General features: G+C 37.7%; 6 protein-coding genes and 1 long non-coding RNA gene across 11 annotated transcripts; 4 read left to right on the top strand and 3 right to left on the bottom strand.

Annotated features, from left to right (window-relative positions):
* Positions 1-858: 858 nt before the first annotated feature.
* On the bottom strand, positions 859-13,056 carry LOC103840510 (peroxisome biogenesis protein 7). 2 transcript variants are annotated; one of them, XR_004451087.1, is made up of 3 exons: positions 12,172-13,056; positions 6,627-6,826; positions 859-1,179 (listed from the first exon to the last, which is right to left on the bottom strand). XR_004451087.1 is itself a non-coding variant. In XM_009117016.3 (2 exons), exons 1-2 carry the CDS (start codon positions 12,993-12,995, stop codon positions 6,697-6,699), a joined length of 954 nt encoding a protein of 317 aa, XP_009115264.1. In that variant the 5' UTR covers positions 12,996-13,048; the 3' UTR covers positions 6,415-6,696. The 2 variants fall into 2 exon arrangements, 1 of the variants encoding a protein (XP_009115264.1); XM_009117016.3 differs by lacking the exon at positions 859-1,179 and having other exon boundaries at positions 6,415-6,826; positions 12,172-13,048.
* Positions 1,320-3,300, top strand: LOC103840511. 3 transcript variants are annotated; one of them, XR_004451088.1, is made up of 7 exons: positions 1,320-1,672; positions 1,755-1,829; positions 1,909-1,989; positions 2,183-2,310; positions 2,392-2,512; positions 2,602-2,985; positions 3,081-3,300. It is a non-coding gene; the product is annotated as an uncharacterized LOC103840511 (long non-coding RNA). The 3 variants fall into 3 exon arrangements; XR_627642.3 differs by having other exon boundaries at positions 1,338-1,438; positions 1,567-1,672; positions 1,755-1,989; XR_627641.3 differs by having other exon boundaries at positions 1,755-1,989.
* On the top strand, positions 6,833-12,165 carry LOC117128010. The gene is made up of 2 exons (XM_033279276.1): positions 6,833-10,973; positions 12,011-12,165. Exon 1 carries the CDS (start codon positions 9,366-9,368, stop codon positions 10,218-10,220), a length of 855 nt encoding a protein of 284 aa, XP_033135167.1. The 5' UTR covers positions 6,833-9,365; the 3' UTR covers positions 10,221-10,973; positions 12,011-12,165.
* A 103-nt stretch (positions 13,057-13,159) lies between the features above and the next one.
* On the top strand, positions 13,160-14,501 carry LOC103840509 (uncharacterized protein At2g34160). The gene is made up of 5 exons (XM_009117015.3): positions 13,160-13,375; positions 13,553-13,601; positions 13,757-13,819; positions 13,899-13,963; positions 14,205-14,501. Exons 1-5 carry the CDS (start codon positions 13,256-13,258, stop codon positions 14,298-14,300), a joined length of 393 nt encoding a protein of 130 aa, XP_009115263.2. The 5' UTR covers positions 13,160-13,255; the 3' UTR covers positions 14,301-14,501.
* Positions 14,502-14,970: 469 nt separating this feature from the next.
* LOC103840506 (SAP30-binding protein) lies at positions 14,971-17,140 on the top strand. The gene is made up of 6 exons (XM_009117013.3): positions 14,971-15,514; positions 15,779-15,980; positions 16,209-16,340; positions 16,455-16,549; positions 16,645-16,739; positions 16,902-17,140. Exons 1-6 carry the CDS (start codon positions 15,128-15,130, stop codon positions 16,966-16,968), a joined length of 978 nt encoding a protein of 325 aa, XP_009115261.1. The 5' UTR covers positions 14,971-15,127; the 3' UTR covers positions 16,969-17,140.
* LOC103840508 (O-fucosyltransferase 8) lies at positions 17,043-23,227 on the bottom strand. Of its 2 annotated transcripts, XM_033279275.1 has the most exons (10): positions 19,936-23,227; positions 19,264-19,666; positions 19,098-19,175; positions 18,837-19,016; positions 18,663-18,751; positions 18,466-18,583; positions 18,220-18,363; positions 17,814-18,139; positions 17,501-17,741; positions 17,043-17,432 (listed from the first exon to the last, which is right to left on the bottom strand). In XM_033279275.1, the coding sequence occupies exons 2-10, from the start codon at positions 19,630-19,632 to the stop codon at positions 17,127-17,129; spliced, it is 1,851 nt and encodes a 616-aa protein (XP_033135166.1). In that variant the 5' UTR covers positions 19,633-19,666; positions 19,936-23,227; the 3' UTR covers positions 17,043-17,126. The 2 variants fall into 2 exon arrangements, with proteins under 2 accessions (XP_033135166.1, XP_009115262.1); XM_009117014.2 differs by having other exon boundaries at positions 19,264-23,226.
* On the bottom strand, positions 20,908-21,327 carry LOC103840505. Its single transcript, XM_009117012.2, has one exon. It carries the CDS (start codon positions 21,325-21,327, stop codon positions 20,908-20,910), a length of 420 nt encoding a protein of 139 aa, XP_009115260.1.
* Positions 23,228-23,527: the final 300 nt, after the last annotated feature.

Raw genomic sequence — 23,527 nt, 5'->3', positions numbered from 1 at the left:
GTTAGAGTTAATTTCTAATTGTACTTCAGGTTTAATAGATTAGATTACAATCTAAAACTTGTATAAATGATATTGTCTCTTTGATATAACTTTTTTTTTATAACTGTACATTCTTTGAATACATTAATATTTTGTATATAAATTTGTATTATATCAATTTTTTACTTTGTTCTTAAGATGATTCCTTTTTAATGTTTAAAGATGGAAAATGTTGGAATGAGTTCTGTTTTGTCCTTCAATTTTATGTTCTTAAATCAAATTTTCACATTTATTTTTATTACAAAACTTTATTTTTATTATCACAATCAATCAAATTAATACAATTAAATAGAGTTATTTTATGAATAAAAATTATAGGATTATACTTTATATAAGAATTATAATATATTATCATTTATATAACTTGTATTTTAATTTGTATCGTATATAATTTATGAATACAAAGTTGATTATAAGAAGAATCAATGAAACAATTTATATGCTTTCTGTAATTTATATAATTAATTAATATAAATAATTATGTATAACAGCATTGAAAATTTGCCAACTAACATTAATCAGTTCAAACCATTTTTAAACGGTTTAAATCTGTTTAAATCAATTTAAATTAGTATTAGTATGTTAAATTAAGTAATAAGGTTTGTAATAAATCAATGATTTGTTAGTGTCTAGGCTCTAAATAATCCGTGTAGGTGCTGATCTTCAGCCGAGCGCCTAATTACCATTTAGTGATTTATTGAATATTGATTATGACAAAACAAGGTAGAAATAAAAAAGAGGATAGAGAAAAAGAAGCATAGGTTACATTTCTGACCACAAGCAAAGTCTATCATTTTGAAGATGGTTATAGAGGGAAAAATATGTAAAAAGACTGTCAAAAACAGCCCTTTCCCAAGGTTCACTGCCTCGAGCTTGCTCTTGTATATAAGAGAAGTTAAGATGGTAAAACTAACTCTCTTTTTTTTTAAACATGCTAGCAATTACCAAGATTTCAACTTTGTTTGTTTTCCATACCTTCAAATATAAACCATCTCGAGTCCACAAAGAAGTAATCAAGTGTTTCGATCAACAAGCTAATATAATGTATCCACTAGAACATGAGCGAGTATAGTCATTTCTTGTTAAAGCGTCCACAAACAAGTTCATCTATGTATGAATATTCCATCAATGACATGGCATCTTTATATATAAAAGAAGCATTGTATCCCTCCTGAGACTGCAACCTCGGATGCCACGTCGGAAATAGGAGCCCTACGGTGTTGCCACGTCGGATCCGCACCGTTTCACTTAAGTTTTTGTCGGACCGGGCTTCACGCGCTAACCAGAGTTTCTTCTTCTCGAGGCCCATTTGCACAGAACTTCTACGGAAAACCCTAAGCAGATGCTCCCTCCCTGATCTTCGTTCGTCTTTTTTCGGCGCAGCGATCGTCCAGATCCTGTAACGTTTATGCTTTTAATCGTCTTTAATCGTCTTTAATTCTTACCCCACTAAGATTCTCTTCCCAACGACGAAGCTTTCTTTTGATTCCACATTCACGAAGCCATTGTCGGAAACGCTTTTCGCAGAGCAGGAGGTTAATGCACAAATCCGAGCGAAATTGTGACTTGCGGGGGCGATTGATACTGCGGGTGATTCAGCTCTCGAAAGATCACATGAGTGGTGATTCATACGGTAACTCCAACTTTCCACAATGTCGTTGTTTCTACTAGCCTATTTAGAGGTCACTCACATTAGTTTATTTTCAAATTTGAAGATGGGGTAGGCCATATGAAGATGATGGATGGGCATTAACACAAAGAAGGCATAGTTGATATCACAGGCGGAACGAGTAAGAGACCGTGGATACTCCTACTGTAAACCATCTTCCCATGCCCTGAATGTTTACCTCTGCGACACCGTTGTGGCAGAGTTCCGCCTATCTGCCCCTTTCGTCGTCTTGATCGCACCAGTAACACAAAATGAGTTGGTGGCTACACATATACGATTACGTAAGTCACAATATAGGATCCTCATTTTAGCTTTTACGTCAGCAGTTATTAGTTTGTCTTCAATATCAACAAATTTCTAGCTGTCCATTTTGTTATAATCTAAACTTACGTATCCTGGTTTACTTTTGTATTAATACTATCTCCACGTGTATGTTAACGTTCATCGCCATGTCGTCTCTAAATTTATTCACAGATACAGAGTGGAAATATTTGTACACGGTAACGGGGACAAAGCAACTTGTGTGCTTCTTGGAGACGCCGGTGCGGAGCTTATTGGGTGACAAGTGAATTCGATAGCTACAATCACTTTCAATGCCTTCGGTAAACTCCAAACACATGCTCCTCCAGTTCAGATTTCACCTAACTACCCTGTTCCAACACCTTCTGCTCCTACAACTACAGCTACAATGCCAGCTTCAGTTCTCTCGACGGTTCTTCCAACATCGACGTTGCAGTTTTCACCGGTTCCATCTTCGGTATCTAGAGCCCCAATGACGAGTGTTTCATTGACGAAATCTACGCTGTAATTAACGACTCTGCCTTTCACTTTCCACATGGCCACAACTAAAAGATACATAATGTTGTTGATGTTTGGCTATGTGTTGCTTGCAGCTTGGGTCAGAGGAACAAATATGTACAGTTAATGTGTCATCTTCGTTTTTAAGTAAGGCAAAGGTGTCCGGGAAAATATACTCTTTCAACAAATGGAACTACCAGCTGTGGGACGAGAATCTGAAGTAGTACATTGGTGATCTCAAGGACCCAGGTCAACGTGGGAAACCTTACTCGGCAAGGTACATTAGAACTTTGGTCATAGACTTTTCACAGGACTTTGTTGTACGGTGGGATTTACGTGTATCCACGTGATGCCAAGAGCAAAATGAAAAGCTTAGGCTATTGTATGAGTATGCACCGATGAGTTTCATTGTTGAACAAGCTGGAGGAAAAAGATCATATGGTCACCAGATATATAGTATTAATATCCAACTGGCCAAGGTAACTCAAAACACATTTCATGTTTAGTTTATTACAGTAGCTTATATCCAAAGTTTGGGTGTCATCATACACATTTTCTTTGGTGTACCTTACAGATACATCCGAAGGTTACGCTTTACATTGGAAGCAAAGAAGAAATGGAGAAGCTGGATGATGTATTTGAAAGATTCATGAGTTTTAGTTTTGTTGATTCCAAGATTGCATAAACGGTTCCATTCTAATAACATTATGTAAGGATTATCCTCTGCAATTGACATAATGTCATAATTTCTGCGAATGAGTTTGATGAATCCAGAAACGTATACTCTCGCTGTTTCTCATCATGTGTTGCGTAATGTGCAAGATGAAATTGTTTAAATAATACTTTTAATATTATATAAAAATTATTAATTTTAAGTAAAATAAGAATCGTAATATATTAAAATAAAACTATTAAGGTCATGTGATAATACACAGTAAATTGTTAATATATATGATAAATATATTATATTTAATAAAAGCAGTGTTAAATGATTTTTTAAAATTAACCAGTGTCGTTTGTTTTGCAATCATAACTATTTATTCGAACAACATGATATACTTGGATTTTAAATATTATAACACATAAAAGTTTAAACAAACATCTACTTTATTAAAACAGAAGTACAAAATAGAAATACCCCTTAATTTTATCATTTATTTACATTAAAATGCCATTGAGATATTTATTGAACCTATATTTAAGTATGCTTGTCTTTTCCTAATGTATTTTCTTATTTAAATAATAGATTTACTTAATCAAATCTTAACCAAAATATTTCCTAATATATTTCATATTAACATATTAAATATTTTTAATATTTGTTAGTAATAAATAATAAAATAAAAAATCACACGTCATAATTAATTTATATAACATATAAATAAAATATGAAATAGTTTATTCATATAATATTGGATTTTTATATGATACATTGTGATATAATAGACAATTAAAATCACAAAATATAATTATTAAAAGTAATAAATAAAATTGTTATGTTTTAAAATTTTATATTAACAATTATGTAATAAAATGTATTTTAATATATATATTATATCATTAGTACAAAGAAAACATTTTAAGTGAAAGTAAATATTTATACAGTCACGGGTCAAGCTCTAGAAATAAACAACACTAGCACAAACTTATTTTTCTTTAACAAATTTATTTTAATAGAAATTATAGTTCCAAATATGTTTATATATTTTATGTATTTATAAATTTATTTTTTTTGTTTTTAAGGGATGCTAAGATTTTGAAATTGGAAAAAGTATATGACCCACCTCTATATTATTTTAATTAGGATAAAATTTATATCAAAATGTTTTATTAAACTTTTAATTTAAATTTTTATTATAACTGCAAAGATTAATTTTCAATATAAATTTATGTTTAAATATTACAAATAAATCATTTAATATACGCAAAAAAACCAAAAACATAAAATAAATACCCGTCCGGTCGGGCGGGTCAAGATCTAGTGTATTTTAATCAGTAAAACTTAGTATTAGGTTTTCATGTTTCATGCCTAATTAAAATATTTTTTTAATTACATTTTCCTCTATAAATTATCATAATTTTATAAGAAATATAAAATAAAATATTTCTGGATTCAAGAAAGAAAAATGTAAAAGAGGAATGACTCATGTTTTTCGTATTAAATCTAATCGATTATAATTTTTAAAATTTTATTGCATTTTCTATATAGAAATAAAATACGATAATCACATTATTATGATTTATTTTAATAGTGAAACAAGTAAATGATTTATTAAACATTAGATAGATAATCAAAGCTATTGTAAAAAAGTAGTGAAAGTTAATGTTACCTTTATAATTAAAAATGTATAGATATGAAAATATATTTGTTAAAAGTTTAACAAAAGCTACAATATAAAAGAACTCGACAAGATACAAAGTAAACAAAAGTGAAACTAGAAAATTTAATCCAAAAAAATACATTAAGAGATTTACATGACAAAGAAAAATATTCAAATAATTGCAACAGTTGTATACTTATAAAATTGGTCAACTGCAACGAAACAGAAAACGAGACTTTTTTTATAACAAATAAGTTCGATGGAAAAAATGATATGATAAAATTAAAGTAACGATCATGTAACACAAAACTAAACTCCTTAAACAAAAACAAATCGTTTTCTTTACACAGTCACTAATTCTGTGAGAAAGACCACCGTATAAACTTTAAATTTAATAACGCAGGTTGGTCGCACAAGACACTGGCTTGCACGAGCTCTCCACTGCTAAGGGGATATGCTAAGGTGGAATATCTGAGCATAGTCAAGCTCAATGATTTTGTCATAACTGCTCAATGATTTTGTCATAACTGCACGCAAGGCTTAGGTGAAGAGGACTGGAGTTCAAGCCACAGTTTTTCCCGTTTTCTATTATGCTTAAGTCATTTCCTTGGTTTTTTTTTTTTTTGTCATCTCTGGTATTGCTTTATGAACTCAAAATATTGTAATGTAAGAAGAAGAATCTTACGCCAAGTTTGTCTTTGACTCTTTGGTACTTTTATAATTTTGGTTTTTTAAAACCAAATATAAAATAAGGGCTTATTTGCTAAATAACCAAAAAAAAAATGAAAATTAGATTTTGGGAGAGAGAGTAGAGAGAGATAGGAAGAGAAAGTAGGAGAGAGGGGAGAATTTTGGTTAGTTAGTGTATTTAATTTTTTTTATGTATATAGGGTGCAATTTCCCTATAAAATATATCTCATTTCGGAAATGTTTGGTATTATGTGGTTTTATTCAAATTAGCATCCTCTATATTCTATCATGATTGTAAATATGATTATGTTTGTCTTTTGACTATTTGGTACTCTTATGATTTGGGTTATTTAAAATCAAATATAAAAAGAAAACTCATCTCAGGAATGTTATGGTTATTATTCAAGTTAGTATCCTCTATATTCTATCATGATTGTAAAATGTGATTATGTTTCACGTAATCAATCATCCGCATATTGTACGTCTTATTTGACAACAACAACATATATTAAACAAGAGTTGGAGTTGGTGACAAAAAAAAAAAAAACAAGAGTTGGATCCACTCATATTGCTCTGTATTATCATTTTATTAAATAGATGCTTCTGGACTGTATCATAGCTTAAGATGGGACGCCATCGTTAATGCTCACACAGTATCTACGGTTTCATGATAGTTAAGGAGCTAAGCACATGACCTGTATGCATATTTATAGCTTCAAACCTGCGTCACCTATTTATACACACACCATCACCTGTTCATACATCACACCAACTCATAACCTGATTATACTTGCTATACCTTGGTTTTAATATATGTACATATATACTGTCTGTTTTCTATTTACATATGATACGGACGATGCTTACGTCCATTGTCAGTTGGTATACCACATTATTCGTCGTCTACGATTCAGTGATATTAATATGCATAATACATGTCTTACAATTAGTCTATAATCCATCACTTAAATTAACGGACTCTTACTATCAGCATAATCATAATCACATCCAACTTAAAATAAAACATAAAAAAAAATTAAACAAATTTATATCATTTATTAAAAAAACCGATTTATCGAATCCCGCCCGTAGGGCGGACCTATCCTAGTTTTTTATGAAAGATCCCAACTTTATTATTCCATAATAAATAAAGAGGAAACACAGAGACTTAAACTTGTTTCAACACGCTCTTGGATCCATCCCTTGCTGCCAAACATAAACGAGCTCGTCCCAACCAGTACTCGCCATCAAACCTTCAACAAGAACACTCATATCAATCCCAACAGCAAACTCAGTGTGATGATCATACCTGTAACACTCCAAAACCAGCCCATTTAAAAATTTTAAATGCTAATGGGTTCTCTGCAGCCCAATTAGAAAATCCTAGGGTTTTCCCCACCTCTTCCCCTATAAAAGCAAGCCTCCACTTCTTTTTCTCTCATCAGAAATCTAGAAGCGAAGCCCTGCAGAGAATCCCCGGAGACTGGAAGCCCTAGCCGTCGACTCCTTCTCTCTCTCCCGCGCCGTCTCTCTCCTCTTTCTCTCTCTTCGCCGCGTCTCTCTCCTCCTTCTCTCTCTTCGCCGCGTCTCTTCTCTCTCTCTCTCTCCTCGCCGCGTCTCTCTCTCCTCGCTGTGAGCAGCCGCGAGTGGTGGTGGTGGCCGCGTGGTGTCATAGATCTCAGATCCCGTTTCTCTTACCTCCTATTCTCAGATCCAGATCCAGAACTAGGCTAAGGTGAGGTGTTCTATTCCAGATCTTGTTCATGATCTTTTATATTGTTGAATGAGGAATTAGGATGGTTTAGATCCTGATTGTTGTTAGGATGATAGATCATACTGCATAAGAACGCTCATACTGATTAAGGACAGTAAATGGATTGTTTGTGGTAATTGAATGACGAATGACTGATTGGTCGATGATCTATTCTTGTTTGTGGTTGAAAGCTAGGATGCTTAGAAAAAATTAAAAGTAGGTTAATAGTAAACGTTAACCGGTTGATTAGATGAATGGTAGGACATCCGTGAGATGGCTGTTTACTGAATTGTGTGTGACACCGAGAACGGGTGGCGTCTAGAAATGAAAGTAAAGAAAGAGTCTAAAGAATAAGGAAAAGGAAATGATAAGAAAAAGGAAAGAAAATGATTGATTAGAAAGTACCCGGAAAGGGTGGAATAAATGACCCAAGAAGGGTGGAATAAATGACCCAAGAAGGGTGGGATAAAGTACCCGGGGAAGGGTGGAAAGAAATGAAACGCGGCGGCCGTAGCGTTCAAAAACGGCGGAGATGCGGGGCCATAGCATCCGATAAAAATGGCAGGGTAAGAATAGAGGCGCCGGTAAGATTGAGTCACGCCGAGTCTTGGCGGGAAGGGGTCGTAATACACTGCAAAGGCGGTCCGAACCCGAGGAACTGGGCGGCGGGCCTACCAGGGCAGGCGACTTCACAGGAAGCAGCAAGAAAAGGGGAGGAATGGTCCGCTTGAGCTGTGTAGGTCCTAAAGTCCTAGGATGATGGGAGGTCTTAAATAATAAACCGTATTCTATGATTGAGTGATGACTGAGTTCATTACAGTGCTTGATTGTGAAATGAAACTTATTAACTAGCTGTTAGGTTGCATCGACTGAGTGTAGTGACTAGACGGTTCTCGTTTCGCATTGAGCCGTATAGAGGCTCATGGGGGAGACTGGTCTAGAATCGCCTCACTGAGTATTAGTACTCACCCCTCTTTTCCCTCTCCCTTTTTGCAGAACTATAAGTGGAAATGTCAACGGTAAGGAAGGAAATGCAACTGAAACTCATGGGACCAGAAACGGGACACACGGAGATGTCGGGAAAATAGACATGTGTGTCCTAAACCCCGTGCCCTGGAACCCCGGTCGGAAATGGGAAGGGGCGGGTGTTTCAATTGGTATCAGAGCCAGGTTAAGGTCCCTGAATACTAACTTAAGGGATCAGCATTTCTCACCGTTGCCCATTTCCCTTATGGTTCTGTTCGACCGTCATAGCTAATGTTGAAGGAGAATTCGAACAGCTCAGAGTTTCCGGCCGAGATCAGGTTAACAAAAAGTCTTCGTACTGCGGTGTAGTGGAGTTTCAGAGGTTCAGAAATGGGTAACAAGGAATTGTAAGGCAAGTATACAGAGGGATTAGTCGCCTAGCACGTCAAGTCAAAGGGGTAATGGAAAGCCAGACATTCGAGCTGGAGGGAAGCGTCTCGCGGACGACACCGCCCCGCACCGGGCCGGGGAGGTCAGGGAAGGAGGGACGGACGCAAGGCCGAGGCGGGCGCAACTTCACGGAGGGATTAAACCCTGCAAAGAAATGGACTTCTGACATTCAGATATCACAGTGAAGCTTGTTCCCAGTAAAAAAAAAAAAAAAAAAAAAAAAAAAGGAAATATGGGCGCGGGTCCCACCATCAGGGCGTGGGCCCGCCGACGAGGAAGGAGCAACCCGGGGTGGCCAAGGGACGGACGGACGAGTAGTGGGAGAAAACCGATTTCAGATTGTGAGAACCAAACTAAGGATCTTCTTGGGGTAAAAAGGATGATGGAGGATCATCTTGGGGTAAAAAGGACGATGGAGGATCATCTTGGGGTAAAAAGGGATGATGGAGAGTCATCTTGGAGCAGAATGCAAAATGTTAATAAGGATATGGGATCTTCATAGGGTAAAAAGGCTGACTGTAAAAAAAAAAAAGGGTCATCTTGGGGCAAAAAGGGATGATAAGAACCACACTGGGATTTTGTCTGTTAAAGCAGCTCTAGTTTGAGAATTGATTGAAAACTGCCATCTATGCATGTCTACTATTAGGTACTGATCAGGTCTTTGTTTTTACGCTGCAGGATGTCTTCACCAGTGCATCACGAGCTCGGAGAAAGACGCATGCGCTATGGACCAAAAGGGACAAGGGCTTACGCCCGCAAGCCCTACCGTGACGCTTGGGGCGATGTGGTACCTGCACTCTTCCCAGACGAGGAGGAAATGGAGTTCGCGGAGCCGCCGAACGCCCCCATTCAGGAGACGACCGTGAGTCGTCGGATTTTGATGCCCCATTTCCAGCGGGCAGCCGAGTACAGGCGATTGAACCAGGGTCAGGGTACTTTCCAGTTTGCACCTGAAGTTGACACGACGCCTCCCACAAGGGGCCGAGGGCGCCCCAGGAAGACGGGGCCGACCAGGGCAGGTCCGGGGCCGATCAGGATGGAGGACAGTGTACCAACGAGAAAACGTGGACGTCCAAGAAAGATTCCGAGCATTGATGCAGGGAGTCTGAGGAGCATAACCGGAATGTGTCGGTGTGGAACATTGACGCAGGCCAGGCAAGGACCGCGCTCGGTCCGGGAGTACACAGAGGAATTCCTGGAGTCAGCCAAAAGATGCAAGCCCAAGACAGCGGAGGATTGGTGCCGGTGGTACAAGGCAGGACTCCGCGAGGAGATTCAGGGCAGGCTGATTGGTGTGTTGGAACCATTGGAATTCGCCTTGGTGAACCGGATGGCCGGTCAGGCAATGGAGGCTGAACGGACACTTACTCGTCGGGTCGTCGCTATCTCGAGCTCTGAGGAAGACGTAGAGGTGGAAGAGGATCCATCGGAGGACTCAGACTGGGAAGAAGAGCCGGCGTCGCCGACGGGGAGTGGCCGTGTGGCTGGTCCTAAGCCGGACGGGGAGCAAAAGTCCCCAGTTCGAAGTGGCTAGCTGTGATTCCAGAGTCAGCTAGTAGGAGTAGGACATGGTTTTCTTCTTTGGTTTCAGCTTTTCTTTTCTTGTTATAGGGGTATTCGCGGATTTTGGCGATACCTTGAGACCTATCTATTTATTGTAGTCCTACTCCATTTCATTTATTAAATTCATTGTTGGTTTTAAATGATCTTGAGCCAGTAGGATGTCATTTCGTGCTTCCCTTGTTTGTGTTTGGAAACTCACCCCGGTTTTGGGATGTTAAGTTCGAACTGAAGATTTGGAATTCGGGACGAATTCCGAATAAGAGGGGGAGAATTGTAACACCCCAAAACCAGCCCATTTAAAAAATTTAAATGCTAATGGGTTCTCTGCAGCCCAATTAGAAAATCCTAGGGTTTTCCCCACCTCTTCCCCTATAAAAGCAAGCCTCCACTTCTTTTTCTCTCATCAGAAATCTAGAAGCGAAGCCCTGCAGAGAATCCCCGGAGACTGGAAGCCCTAGCCGTCGACTCCTTCTCTCTCTCCCGCGCCGTCTCTCTCCTCTTTCTCTCTCTTCGCCGCGTCTCTCTCCTCCTTCTCTCTCTTCGCCGCGTCTCTTCTCTCTCTCTCTCTCCTCGCCGCGCCTCCTTCTCTCTCTCTCCCGGCCGCGTCTCTCTCTCCTCGCTGTGAGCAGCCGCGAGTGGTGGTGGTGGCCGCGTGGTGTCATAGATCTCAGATCCCGTTTCTCTTACCTCCTATTCTCAGATCCAGATCCAGAACTAGGCTAAGGTGAGGTGTTCTATTCCAGATCTTGTTCATGATCTTTTATATTGTTGAATGAGGAATTATGATGGTTTAGATCCTGATTGTTGTTAGGATGATAGATCATACTGCATAAGAACGCTCATACTGATTAAGGACAGTAAATGGATTGTTTGTGGTAATTGAATGACGAATGACTGATTGGTCGATGATCTATTCTTGTTTGTGGTTGAAAGCTAGGATGCTTAGAAAGAATTAAAAGTAGGTTAATAGTAAACGTTAACCGGTTGATTAGATGAATGGTAGGACATCCGTGAGATGGCTGTTTACTGAATTGTGTGTGACACCGAGAACGGGTGGCGTCTAGAAATGAAAGTAAAGAAAGAGTCTAAAGAATAAGGAAAAGGAAATGATAAGAAAAAGGAAAGAAAATGATTGATTAGAAAGTACCCGGAAAGGGTGGAATAAATGACCCAAGAAGGGTGGAATAAATGACCCAAGAAGGGTGGAATAAATGACCCAAGAAGGGTGGGATAAAGTACCCGGGGAAGGGTGGAAAGAAATGAAACGCGGCGGCCGTAGCGTTCAAAAACGGCGGAGATGCGGGGCCATAGCATCCGATAAAAATGGCAGGGTAAGAATAGAGGCGCCGGTAAGATTGAGTCACGCCGAGTCTTGGCGGGAAGGGGTCGTAATACACTGCAAAGGCGGTCCGAACCCGAGGAACTGGGCGGCGGGCCTACCAGGGCAGGCGACTTCACAGGAAGCAGCAAGAAAAGGGGAGGAATGGTCCGCTTGAGCTGTGTAGGTCCTAAAGTCCTAGGATGATGGGAGGTCTTAAATAATAAACCGTATTCTATGATTGAGTGATGACTGAGTTCATTACAGTGCTTGATTGTGAAATGAAACTTATTAACTAGCTGTTAGGTTGCATCGACTGAGTGTAGTGACTAGACGGTTCTCGTTTCGCATTGAGCCGTATAGAGGCTCATGGGGGAGACTGGTCTAGAATCGCCTCACTGAGTATTAGTACTCACCCCTCTTTTCCCTCTCCCTTTTTGCAGAACTATAAGTGGAAATGTCAACGGTAAGGAAGGAAATGCAACTGAAACTCATGGGACCAGAAACGGGACACACGGAGATGTCGGGAAAATAGTCATGTGTGTCCTAAACCCCGTGCCCTGGAACCCCGGTCGGAAATGGGAAGGGGCGGGTGTTTCAATACCGACCCACCAAAGCATCCTCCACCATATAGTCCCAAAGGCACACACTCATATCATACGAGCAAGAAGCAATCAAGTTCCTCCTATGCGGCGAGAACTTCACCTTCCTCACCGCATACCCATGCCCGTTGAGCACAGCCAAAGGAGCTCTGTAACTCCTCACATCCCACACCTTAATCGTCTTATCCACCGAAGAAGTCGCTAAAACACAATCATCATACTTGTTCCAATCACACGACAGTATCTCGAGGTCATGCGCAGGGATGATCATGGTGGAGCCAGGCTCTCTCACATCCCATATCCTCAGGGTACAGTCGCCGGAAGCAGAGGCGAAGACGTCTCCATGCTTAGGGTTCCACACCGCTTGGTAAACGCAATACGCGTGCTCCTTGAAAGTCCTTATGCTCGCGGGACGATCCATAGCCCACAGCTTCACCGTATCGTCCCACGACGCCGTGAGGAAGGAGTCGCGGCGCGTGGGGTTGTAATCAACCGAGTGAACCTCACGCGCGTGTTCTTGGAACGATCGGATGGGGTTGGAGGGAGGCGGGAGCGCTGTGTCGTAGATCTTGACGGAGCCGTCGCCGATGGCGGCGATGAGAACGGAGTCGTGAGATTCTGACCAGCAGACGTCGTAGACTGCGTCGGCCGTGTCGAAGGCGATGGACTCTGTGACGCCGGGACCTCCGGGAGAGAGCTCGAGGACGTGGATCCGGCCGTTTCCTAGGATACCGAAGTTCTGAGCTGTGGCGACGGCGAGGCGGGACTCGTAGAAAGGGCTGAATTTCACTGAGTAGCCGTTGAACGGCGCCTTGAACATCGGCATGGCTTCTCCGGCGAGTGATTCAGTTGAAGAGTCTCAATCTGATCGGATAAAATAATCTTCAATAATGTTCAAAATAGATAATTATATTATATTCTCTGCCGTTTGGGCCTTAAACCGGCCCATTTTAATATATCCAAACGATGTCGTTTCGGTTACCGAGTTAGGGTTACCGGGAAGCTTTCTCGTCGCTTTCTATCAGTTTGTGAGACAGAGTGGGAGAGAAAAGAGGAGACAAGTGTTTATTTCAATAGTTAGAATTAATGGAAGGGATCACTGAAGGAGTGAACAACATGAGCTTGGGCGTTGATACCCAGAAGAAGAATCGGATTCAGGTTTCCAACACTAAGAAACCATTGTTCTTCTACGTCAATCTCGCCAAGGTACTAAATCCCCTTTTAAGTTTGAAACCTAGGGACTCTACCTACTGTTATTGAGTTACTATCATGTAATTACTGATATGAGTATCTATCTATTGTAACATTTGAATGAGTTATTTGGTGGTGCTCTGTGTTGTTATGTCTCTCCACTTAACATGTTTATGTTGTTGACATTAACAGAGGTACATGCAGCAGTACGCAGATGTGGAGTTGTCTGCACTTGGAATGGGTAATGTGTGGTTTTTTAAGCAATGTAACTGAGTTTATTAAACTCAAAGTTTGTTTCCATAATAGCAATTTTTCCATTTATTGTCATGAGATTTGAACTTGCTTTATTTGAAAAGATTGTTCTGGTTTCTTATTGAATATTTTGGAACTGTGCAGCTATTGCTACTGTTGTTACCGTAGCTGAGATATTGAAGAACAATGGTTTTGCTGTTGAAAAGAGTAAGAAGATCTTGAATGCCCAAATTGAAGAACAATGGTTTTACTGCGACTAAATTTTGTTTATTGTTTCTTCTTATAGAGATCATGACTATGACTGTGGATATCAAGGACGATTCAAGAGGACGTCCTGTGCAGAAAGCCAAGGTTATATTTCCCAACAATATGGTTTCCTTTTGTTTAGGTTGTGGTGGATGTCAAATTTGTGTTCCATGATTATTATTCTTCTGTGAAACTTGAGTTCCATGACTTTACAACTTGTTAAACTTGAGTTTCTGAACATTGACTTTTTTTTTTTGATGAAATGTTAAATTTATTGATCATCATGGGGATAATATATGTACAAAGAATGCTAATCTATGGAGAAATGTGACTTGACAACTTGTAGATTGAGATAACGCTCGCTAAGTCTGACAAGTTTGATGAGTTAATGGCTGCGGCCAATGAGGAGAAGGAGGCTGCAGAAGCTCAAGAGCAGAACTGATTTCTTCTTTTTTTGGGTCTGTGTTTCTCTCCGAAGATCCGATTTCTTTGTTCTGTAGCTCGCTGCTTATTGTTAAAACACTTTGATTTTGTTTTATTTAGCGTAATAGGTGTAGAAGAGATTATGTTGCATAACGGTTTTCGAAATATGAATCCCATTCGAACCATAAAAGTATACCCAAAAAAGTTGTTTAAAAACGTTACTTCTCAGATTTTGAAATCTTTTGTTTTCCGTAAAATAACTAATTTTGAAAGATTTAGAATCTGGTCTGTGAAAAATGTAAGAATTAGGCCGTTCTGTGTGCACCAAGGATATTTCTCACTATGAGCATTTTCAATGTATATCTCTATATTTTTTTTCTAAAATAGAGATCGTGGATTTGCAATATAGAGAGTTTCTCTATTTTAAAAGAAAATATAGAGATAAAGATAGAGGTGGATTGGAGATGGTCTAACTAGTCACTTTGGTTCTCAGCCATTCTTAACACGAAAGCCAACAGTCAATGATTTGAACTAATATAAAAGTTGTAGAACAAACAATTCTAAGTTTTTCACAGCATTTCATAACATAATCTTATTAAATGGGCCTTAGATTTAACAAAACTAATTCAAGTAATTGGAGCATTTAGTAAAGGCTCCAATTTATAAAACTACGTCGTTTCAGTAAGAAAGACATAAATGTGTTCTTTGAATTCGGTGGATCTAAGTTGGGGTTGCGATTTCAATTTGGGACGAACCCTAGATTCTTCGTTTCCATCCCCCACCCAAATTTCAATCGGATTCGAATTCCGCTAACCCTAATCTCGAATTTAGCTGAGGCAGTTTATCATGGCGTCGAAGAAGAAGCACTCTGAAGGAATCGCTTTACTCTCCGTTTACAGTGACGAGGATGACGAAGAGATGGAAGACGCCGAGGAAGAGGAAGAAGCCGAACGAGCTAAAGAGGCTCAGCAAGAAGAAGCTAACATCATGGACGAGGAGAAAAAAAGAGGAGAAGAAGATTCTGGAACGCCTAAGGTGGTGGTCATCGATGGTGGAGCTTCCAGCGCTCACGCGACGCCTCGTTCTCTCGACAACGACGAACCCGATTGGAGTAGTCCAATGAATCTCGAGTCTGAGAGAGCACTAGATGATACCTCCGGGGAAAGTAACGATACGTTGTTGGATCAGTTCCTTCCTCCACGACCCAAAGACAAGTGCTCCGAGGACCTCCAAGTAAGCTCCCCTATTGAACAATCATGTTCGATGCTTTTGAACTTTGAGTCGATTTGCAATGATTCTTGGACTAGATTGGAATGTTTTCTAGTGGTTTATAGACATGAATGTAGGCAAGGCAAGAACTTTTAGCGTGTTGTTTAGATCTTTTTGATTAGGGATAGCATATCTCTCTAAGGTCGGATTAGTTTGTGATTTAGTAAGAGCTTGGTCTGATACATTTTTGGGGGATTTTACTTGACAAGTTTGTGGATGCATTTGCAGAGGAAAATAGATAAGTTTCTGAGCTTGAAGAAGATGGGGAAGAGCTTCAATAACGAAGTGCGTAATAGAAAGGAGTATAGGAATCCTGACTTCTTGTTGCATGCTGTCAGTTATCAAGATATTGATCAGACTGGTTCTTGCTTCAGTAAAGACGTTTTTGATCCTAATGGTTATGATCCGAGTGACTTCTGTGATGCAATAGGTACCACTCCTACCTTCTAATGGCTTCTTCCTTTTTTTTTTTCTTTCTTTCGTTGTAAGAGTATTAAGAATATTTTGCATTATATGTTTTGACTCTTGTCTCAGTAACAAGCACCTTCTGATATCTTGTTACATGCACTCATTTTGATTGATGGTTGCTAGTTATAACCATGTTCTGCGTGGTACATATGTTACGATATATAGTGATTTTTTTATGTGTTAAATACAGAACTTGACATGAAGCATGAGAGGGAAAGGAAGGAACAGGAAAGCAAGAAGAACCAAAGGCTTGACTTTGTTTCTGTTGGTACTCAACCTGGGGCGGTATTCGCTGCTCAAAAGCCTAACATCCCCATCCCAGGTGTGTTTTAAGTCGCAGTGAGTTAGAGAAAAAAAGTTGTCGGTTTGGTTCTTTATATATCTCAGCTACATCTCTGCGATATTTAATGGATAATAGGAGTTTGATAAATCTCAGGTGTTCTAGCTTTAGCTACTACTGGATTGCCCTCCGTACCAACTGATATCGCTGCTCGTGATGGTAGACCGAACAAGAAATCCAAATGGGATAAGGTATTGTACCAGATTCAAGTGTCTAGAATGAGATTGTCAGAAGATTCTGGCATGTTTATTTCTTTGATGACTTCGTTTTTTTTTTGTTAAATCAGGTTGATGGGGATGTGAAGAATCCACCTCTAGCAGCTGGGACTAATGCAGCTCCTGTATCTAGTGCAAGTGCTGGTTCTGGATACTCAGCTTTTGCGTAAGTTGTAGTATTAAATTATGGAATCTTGAGTCATGATCTGATTGTCCGGGTTTTGCAATGTTCTCTAGGAACACATCTTTTTGGAAACTTTCGTTTTCCATGTTCATCATGTTCTTTTACTGAGGAATCTAAGTATGTGGTTTTGTCTCAACCATACAGGCAACAACGGAGGCGAGAGGTGGAAGGAAGAAAATCTTCAGAGAGGAAACTGGAGAGAAGAAGTTGAGACAATAGTAAGAGATTCTAAAGAGGTTCTTGTGCAACATCTTTCAATGTTTTATAGTGATCACAAACCTAGAATCAATGATATACAATGTCTTTATTCTATTTTGTACTAACGAAACATCAAAATTGTCAGAAGAGTAATGTTTTACGTTGCAAGAATCAAAATTTACACATACATTCTGGGCATTTCGGTTGTCTATAGATACTGCGTCCATAAGGCCTAAGCCGAACTTTGTGACCTGCCTCTATCATTTTCTTCACACGATTCTCAAAAGTCTTCCACTTTATTGTTTCAATCTCTGATAAGATCGCTGCAAGCCTCTTCTTGTTAGGTCTCAGTGTTGGCGCGTGACCGTTGCCATAGTATGTTCTAAATCCAGAGACTAAGGACGATAGTTGACTACCAGAATCAGTCATTGCAAACACATCTGAAGCTGCACAAGCTATGAAATCCAATGCAGCTAGCTGCAAAACAGAGTTCAAACCATTGAGTTCGGTTTGTATGGCTACCACTACTTATGATGAGTTTTTACCTGAGAAGAGAAGTTCTTGAATGGTGCGAGTTCTTGTGGTGTAAGGAGAGTTTCTTTAGTCACAAGATTCGGGTAAAGAGTTGTTAAAGGAAGCATACGAGAAGAACCTCCATAGATTTGGGATCCAGCTAAGTATATATATGTTCCTCTTTTGAATCCAAGACCAGCAAGAACTAGAGTTGCTTCCTCTGGTGTCAATGGACACCTTCCTGTTTTCCTCAACTCTTCTGGAGAAACAGCCCTGAGAAGACCCAGAGAAAAAAGTGAACAAGATTCATTTTAAAGACATTGAAGTGGGAAATGTTATATGTACTTTGATTCCTTCAAACGTTCGAGGAGAAGAGGGAAATGATCTTCTCGGTAAGCTTGAAGCTCTTTACGTTCGGTTTCTCCTCCTCCAAAATCGCATAGAGAGTAAGCAACCATGTCCTCTTCAAACCTTAGATGTAAAGCAAGATACTTCAACGGTTCTTGATCTTCTTTTGCTGAATATTTCACCATGGATTCACCAAGCAATGCCTCATCCAGTTTGCTCCGCGAAGTTTCATATCTTCTAATCCGTTTCACCAGCAGAGATCCTGCTTCTTGAATCTTGGGAGCGAATTTCAACGCGTGAAAATTGCACTTACATCGTAATCTCTGTAAATTCAACAACCCTTATCATTTCCAAGAACCAAACCGGATAAACTAGTTATGCATCCTCTTATATATTTGTGCACCTGAACATCAAAAGGCAACGGATCAAAACCGAGACGATTCCCGTATCCAAAAAGATGAACCATTCCATACTTCTTTAACAAAGGAAGAACATGTTTGATGTAATCATCCGGCTTTGCCTCTTTTACAAGCTCTGCATCAGTAACCTATGAAAAATTAACAACACATTATGATTTATGAGTTTTTCAACTCCAAGAAAATAAACAAGATCTAAAAAAAAGAAATTAGAGAATGCAAAAAGAACACACCAAGCTGAGATTCTTGTTATCAATATGTTTTAGATGTTGAGGAAGATCCTTCACTATATGCACCTCATCTTTCAGATACTCGATGAAACGTTCCTCATGGTATATATCACCAAATTGGCTGCAGTTTACGCATTTTCTCAGACATCAACAAACCATTATCTTCGTAATAAGTACCAAGTCTCGGGTAGGTAAAATACCTAGGATCTTTCCAGACATTGCTGTAAAGAAACCGAGGGAGCACTAGAGTAGCGTTAAGCAGAGAAGCAACCGCAACAGCGTTGCAGATCTGCAAGAAAATAACGCAATCACTGTACATACATATTTTCTTGATGAATCAAAGATCGTTATTGATTAGTTTGGTATATACTTACAGCCACGCGCTGCTGATTAAGGCCACCATTTGCACTAACCATAATGTAACCGTTGTTCACTTCTCTAGGCTTCTCCAATGCCACCACAGCTTGTTTGTTATTATCAGCACAAGGCTTCCACTGTGATAACTTTGAAGATCTTTCCTCTTGAAAAGTCGGTGTATCGGGTTGGAATACGTTCTTGTAGCACAATGAAAAACAAGATTACTAACGTTTCAAAAACACAGAAAAGGAAAAACAGTTTTGTAAGTTTTCACTAACCTTTGCAAGAGAATTTGAAGCTAAGTATAGTAAACGGCTATACATTTGCACCGGTGAAGCATCTTGAGATGATCCATTCTTAGTTTACATACATAAAAATACAACAATAAGAACCAATAAAAATGGAAGAGTATGAATAATTAGTAAAAAGATATTTTTTTCAAACCTTATGTAGAGTGTCATTGCTCAACCTTGAAATGTCCTGCATCACGGAGCTTCTATCCGAATGAAAGATCGAAACCATAATGGAATCCATAAAGAAGATGAAACTGGTGACAGAGATCATCACAAGAATCGACTTGAAGTTCCTACGAAGCCATGAATGTTGCTGCTTCCAAGAGTAACTGAACTTGTTGCTACTGCCACAGCTTTGATCATGTTTAGATCCTTGAGCCTTGGATACTTCACTTCCAAATATTCTTCTACCAATGAAGAGATCGTTTCCTGTTAAAGAATCCAAACTTCTTCTCCCACTCTTCTCTTCTTTATCTCTCGTTTCAGGTCGAGGACTTCTCGGTAATCCTTGTTTACCCATTGATCTTATCTCTCTCTCTCTCTCAGCTCATAAACTATGTAGGAAACAATCAGGAACAGAGCTAGATTAAGAATCAATGAAGCCAGACATTTCTAACAATAAAATATGAAAATGGTTAACAAAAAGGTCTGGAGAAATACAAAACAGGACATATTAATTCTAAGTGAAGCTAGAAGAGTTTGTTGAGAAATGTCTGAATTTTTATAAGGAAAGAGTAAAACGCAAGGCAAGAAATAGGGTAAACGTAAAAAGATTGCTATATAAATAAATTTGTATTGGGATGAGAAGGGCCACGACGTAAACCTCAATGAAAAATATTAGGTATGGCGATAGCTGCATGACAACAAATTGAACCAGAACAGAAAGCTTCTGCTTTTCTGCTTTCTAGTTCTTCTGTCGTTGCCGATCTCCATGACTTTAAATGCTTTTTTTTTTTTTTTGCGTGTGTTTGAAGCTTTAATAAATACCCAAATCGAAGAAATCTGTCAGGAATCTCAAGAAGCTGCCCCTTGATTTTATTTTTTCCATTTTCAACCCCATTTTGTTGTTTAAGCATGGATCCGAGAATCACGTGATGCAACATTTGCTCTATTTTCCGTTTGTATTAAATAATATTACTTAGTCCTTGTATTATGCAGACATAAACGGCTGATCGAGGCACTTACAAATCCATGTTTTCGTTGTTTATTATTTATATATATACACACGTGGAGGTGTTATTGGTTTATATATTTTGATTATTTTAGAAATTCATGTAGTATTTATAAATTCAAGTAAAATATACAGATTTAAAAAAAATTCGGATTAGTATTTACAAATCCAAAAGTTTTCTCTCGGATTTGAATATTTGTATTTTTAACAAAAAAAACTCAAACAAATCCATTCAAATCCATTATAAAATCAAATTTATTAGTAAATTCGTACGATTGAATAACACTTGATTTGATATAGAATGTATGAATCATTAAACTAATAATACTTGATTTTAATACAAATTTGAAAATCATAGAACCAATAACACTAAATTTAATTCGGATTTTCAAATCCTATTAAAATACAACAACCAATAACCAAATAAACAAAATTTACTATGTTGGGCCGTCACTACTTGTATGTTATAAAAGGTTTATAATTTGGTGTAGTATGTTGCTCAAAAGAAAAAAAATTGTTGTAGTATAGTTGGTAGGATACTCGGCTCTCAGCTCAGAGATCAGGTTGAAGTAGAATAGAAATGCCACCAATGGCTAATGAAGAATTAGTAAATAAAATTGGATCTCATTTGAGACTAGAAGCTACAGAACGAGCCCACCATTTGAGACAATCCTTCATGTTCGTCTCACTACATATCTTAGCCATTCTCAAGTCTAAAACAATTGAATCTTTCTTATTGCTGTGAAGTTCCCATGCCTCCGACAAGTAAGGTCTCGGAACGGAAGAGTCAGTCTTACTCTGTTCTTCCCGGTGGAGAAACGTCCGCAGTCCCGGAAGTATCTCAGGCAACTCCGAATTCAAGTCTTCTTCGGTGAAAACAAAACCTAAATCTATAAACCCTTTGGTCTCCTCAGCTTCTAAATCAGACACACTCTCACTCCTCCTTCTTCCTCCTCTGGTTCTCCGGGCCTCCAGCACTTTTCCTTCGGTCTTGAAATCTTGGTTTTGTTTAAAGGTATTTTCTGAGCTCTTGCTTGTTTCCATCTCTCGACCCTTCAAGAATCGTAGCTTCAGAAAATTTTTGTTATTCAGATTGTGTGAGACAGTCTGTCAGACAGAGAATGTAACTTGTATGTAAATAGATATTGACGTGTGGTTATGACTTACTAGCCTTTCAAAATTCACGTTTTTCATTTGGATTCTCAAACTATTTTATATAAATATATCTGAACAGGTCACGAAAGGAAGATTAAAATATAATTAGTACGAGTCTTGTTCATATTACACATCTACACGTAGGGGAAGTCAAATTTGTAGGTGGAATAGGCACACGGATGTGGAACAGTAAACCCGAATAGAAAAATAGTTTTAAGGGAATGATTAACCCTGGTCTCTTAGCCAGAGTTCTTAACTTATGATTTGACATTTTTTTTTAATATTCTTCATCTAAGAAACGGTTCTTATATTTCTTATTTATTAGACGGTTCTTAACTTTTCTTAGTTAAAATCTAAGAAAACCTAAGAACCGTCTCTTAACCGAAGCTAAGAATCGCAGTTAAGAGACTGAAGTTAATGATGGTCTAAGAAAAAATTAGCTAACAACCCATGGATTTTTGTTTATTAGACCACCCATAGTGGATGTGTTGAAAGTGAGTTTCAACTCTTAAAAGCCTTCTAATGAAAGTGTTGAAATATTATGTATATCTACGTTGATTCTACAAGTGTTGTAGAATTTCAACTGTTGAAACAAAAAAATTATGGCCCAACGTTGCCATATGTCGCTTAATAGTTGGGCAGAAAACTTCTCATTAGTTGTGCAGATTTCTTTTGATTTTTATTCTCACTCAATAATTCGAAAGCATTTATATATAATAAAAAAAATTTAAAAATAGAAAAAGTATATCAAAATTCAAGATTTTTTTAATCTATAAATAGAGATTACTCTTATTTCATTTGAATACATAAAAAATATTATATTTATTGTAATCAACTATTTTTGTGTGTTTAAACCTTTTTTGTTAAATAGATCCCAATAATAATATTTATATGTTATTTTAGTTTTCAAGATAATTACAATCAAATTATTAATATGTAAATATTATGTTGTAAAGGATACATATACAAATTAAAATAGTTGAGTAGGGTGTTGAAATTTTAAAACAAACCATTGTAAAGAGTTAAGCTGAAGTAGGTGCTGAATAAATGAAGTGAAAAAGAGAGAATGTGATATGGAATGTTAAAAAATAAAAAATAAGATGTTAAAAATGAAGTGGGTGTTATTACCATTGTATATGGTCTTGATCTATCTTGGTAAATAATCAAGTGGTAGAAATATAATTTTTTACAACAATAACTAAACTATTGACCTATGGATTGAAATATAATTAAAAATGTTGTTTTATGTTCTGAAAAAACAGTTTTTTTTATTTCACAAAATTATATTATTTTATGAATAAATTATGTCAGATAAAATTATATAACCTATCGATTTGACAAAAAAAACCTATTGATTGAAATATAATTAAAAAATGTTGTTTTATGTTCTGGCAAAACAGTTTTTTTATTACACATAATCATATTAGTTTATTAATAAATTATGTCAGATAAAATAATATAACCAACTGAATCTCTATAGTTTTCTACACACCATGATAGTTTCCAAATTTTAATAAATATTTAACATAATATGGTTGTTTTGTTGTCAGGTTACTATTTTAAACATCAGAGATTTTTATTTTTTTGAAAAATAACATGGGGGATCTTCATCATGATTCATATTGAGCTAAGGTAAAAGGACTAAAATTTGAACATTTTTTGAGGTAAAAATGACAAAATAATGACGAATAAAATGCTAAAATGACAACTTTCAATAGTTAAGTCATGTTGGCTATGTAACAATAAATATATTTTGAGAAAAAGACCAAAATAGCACTAAATCAAGTTTTTGTTCCCAAACTAGCACTCAAGGCCAAAAGTCACAAAAATAGCATTCAAGGGGTGGGGTTTAGGGTTTAGAATTTAGGGTTTAGAGTTTAGGTTTTAGGGTTTAGAGTTGAAAAGTGAGGTTTTGGGGATAAGATTTCAAATTTTGAAAAATAAAAAAATTTAAATTTTTCAAAAGATAAAATGCTATTTTGGTCATTTTAGTTTTTGAGTGCTATTTTTGTGATATAAACTTAGAAAGGTGCTATTTTGGAGATTTGCCCATATATTTTTGTATTAAAAATCTGATTTTTCAATATTT

The sequence above is a fragment of the Brassica rapa genome, chromosome A09 (assembly GCF_000309985.2).
Source record: "Brassica rapa cultivar Chiifu-401-42 chromosome A09, CAAS_Brap_v3.01, whole genome shotgun sequence".
Lineage (NCBI taxonomy): Eukaryota > Viridiplantae > Streptophyta > Magnoliopsida > Brassicales > Brassicaceae > Brassica > Brassica rapa.
This window is presented reverse-complemented; position numbering and strand designations above follow the sequence as displayed.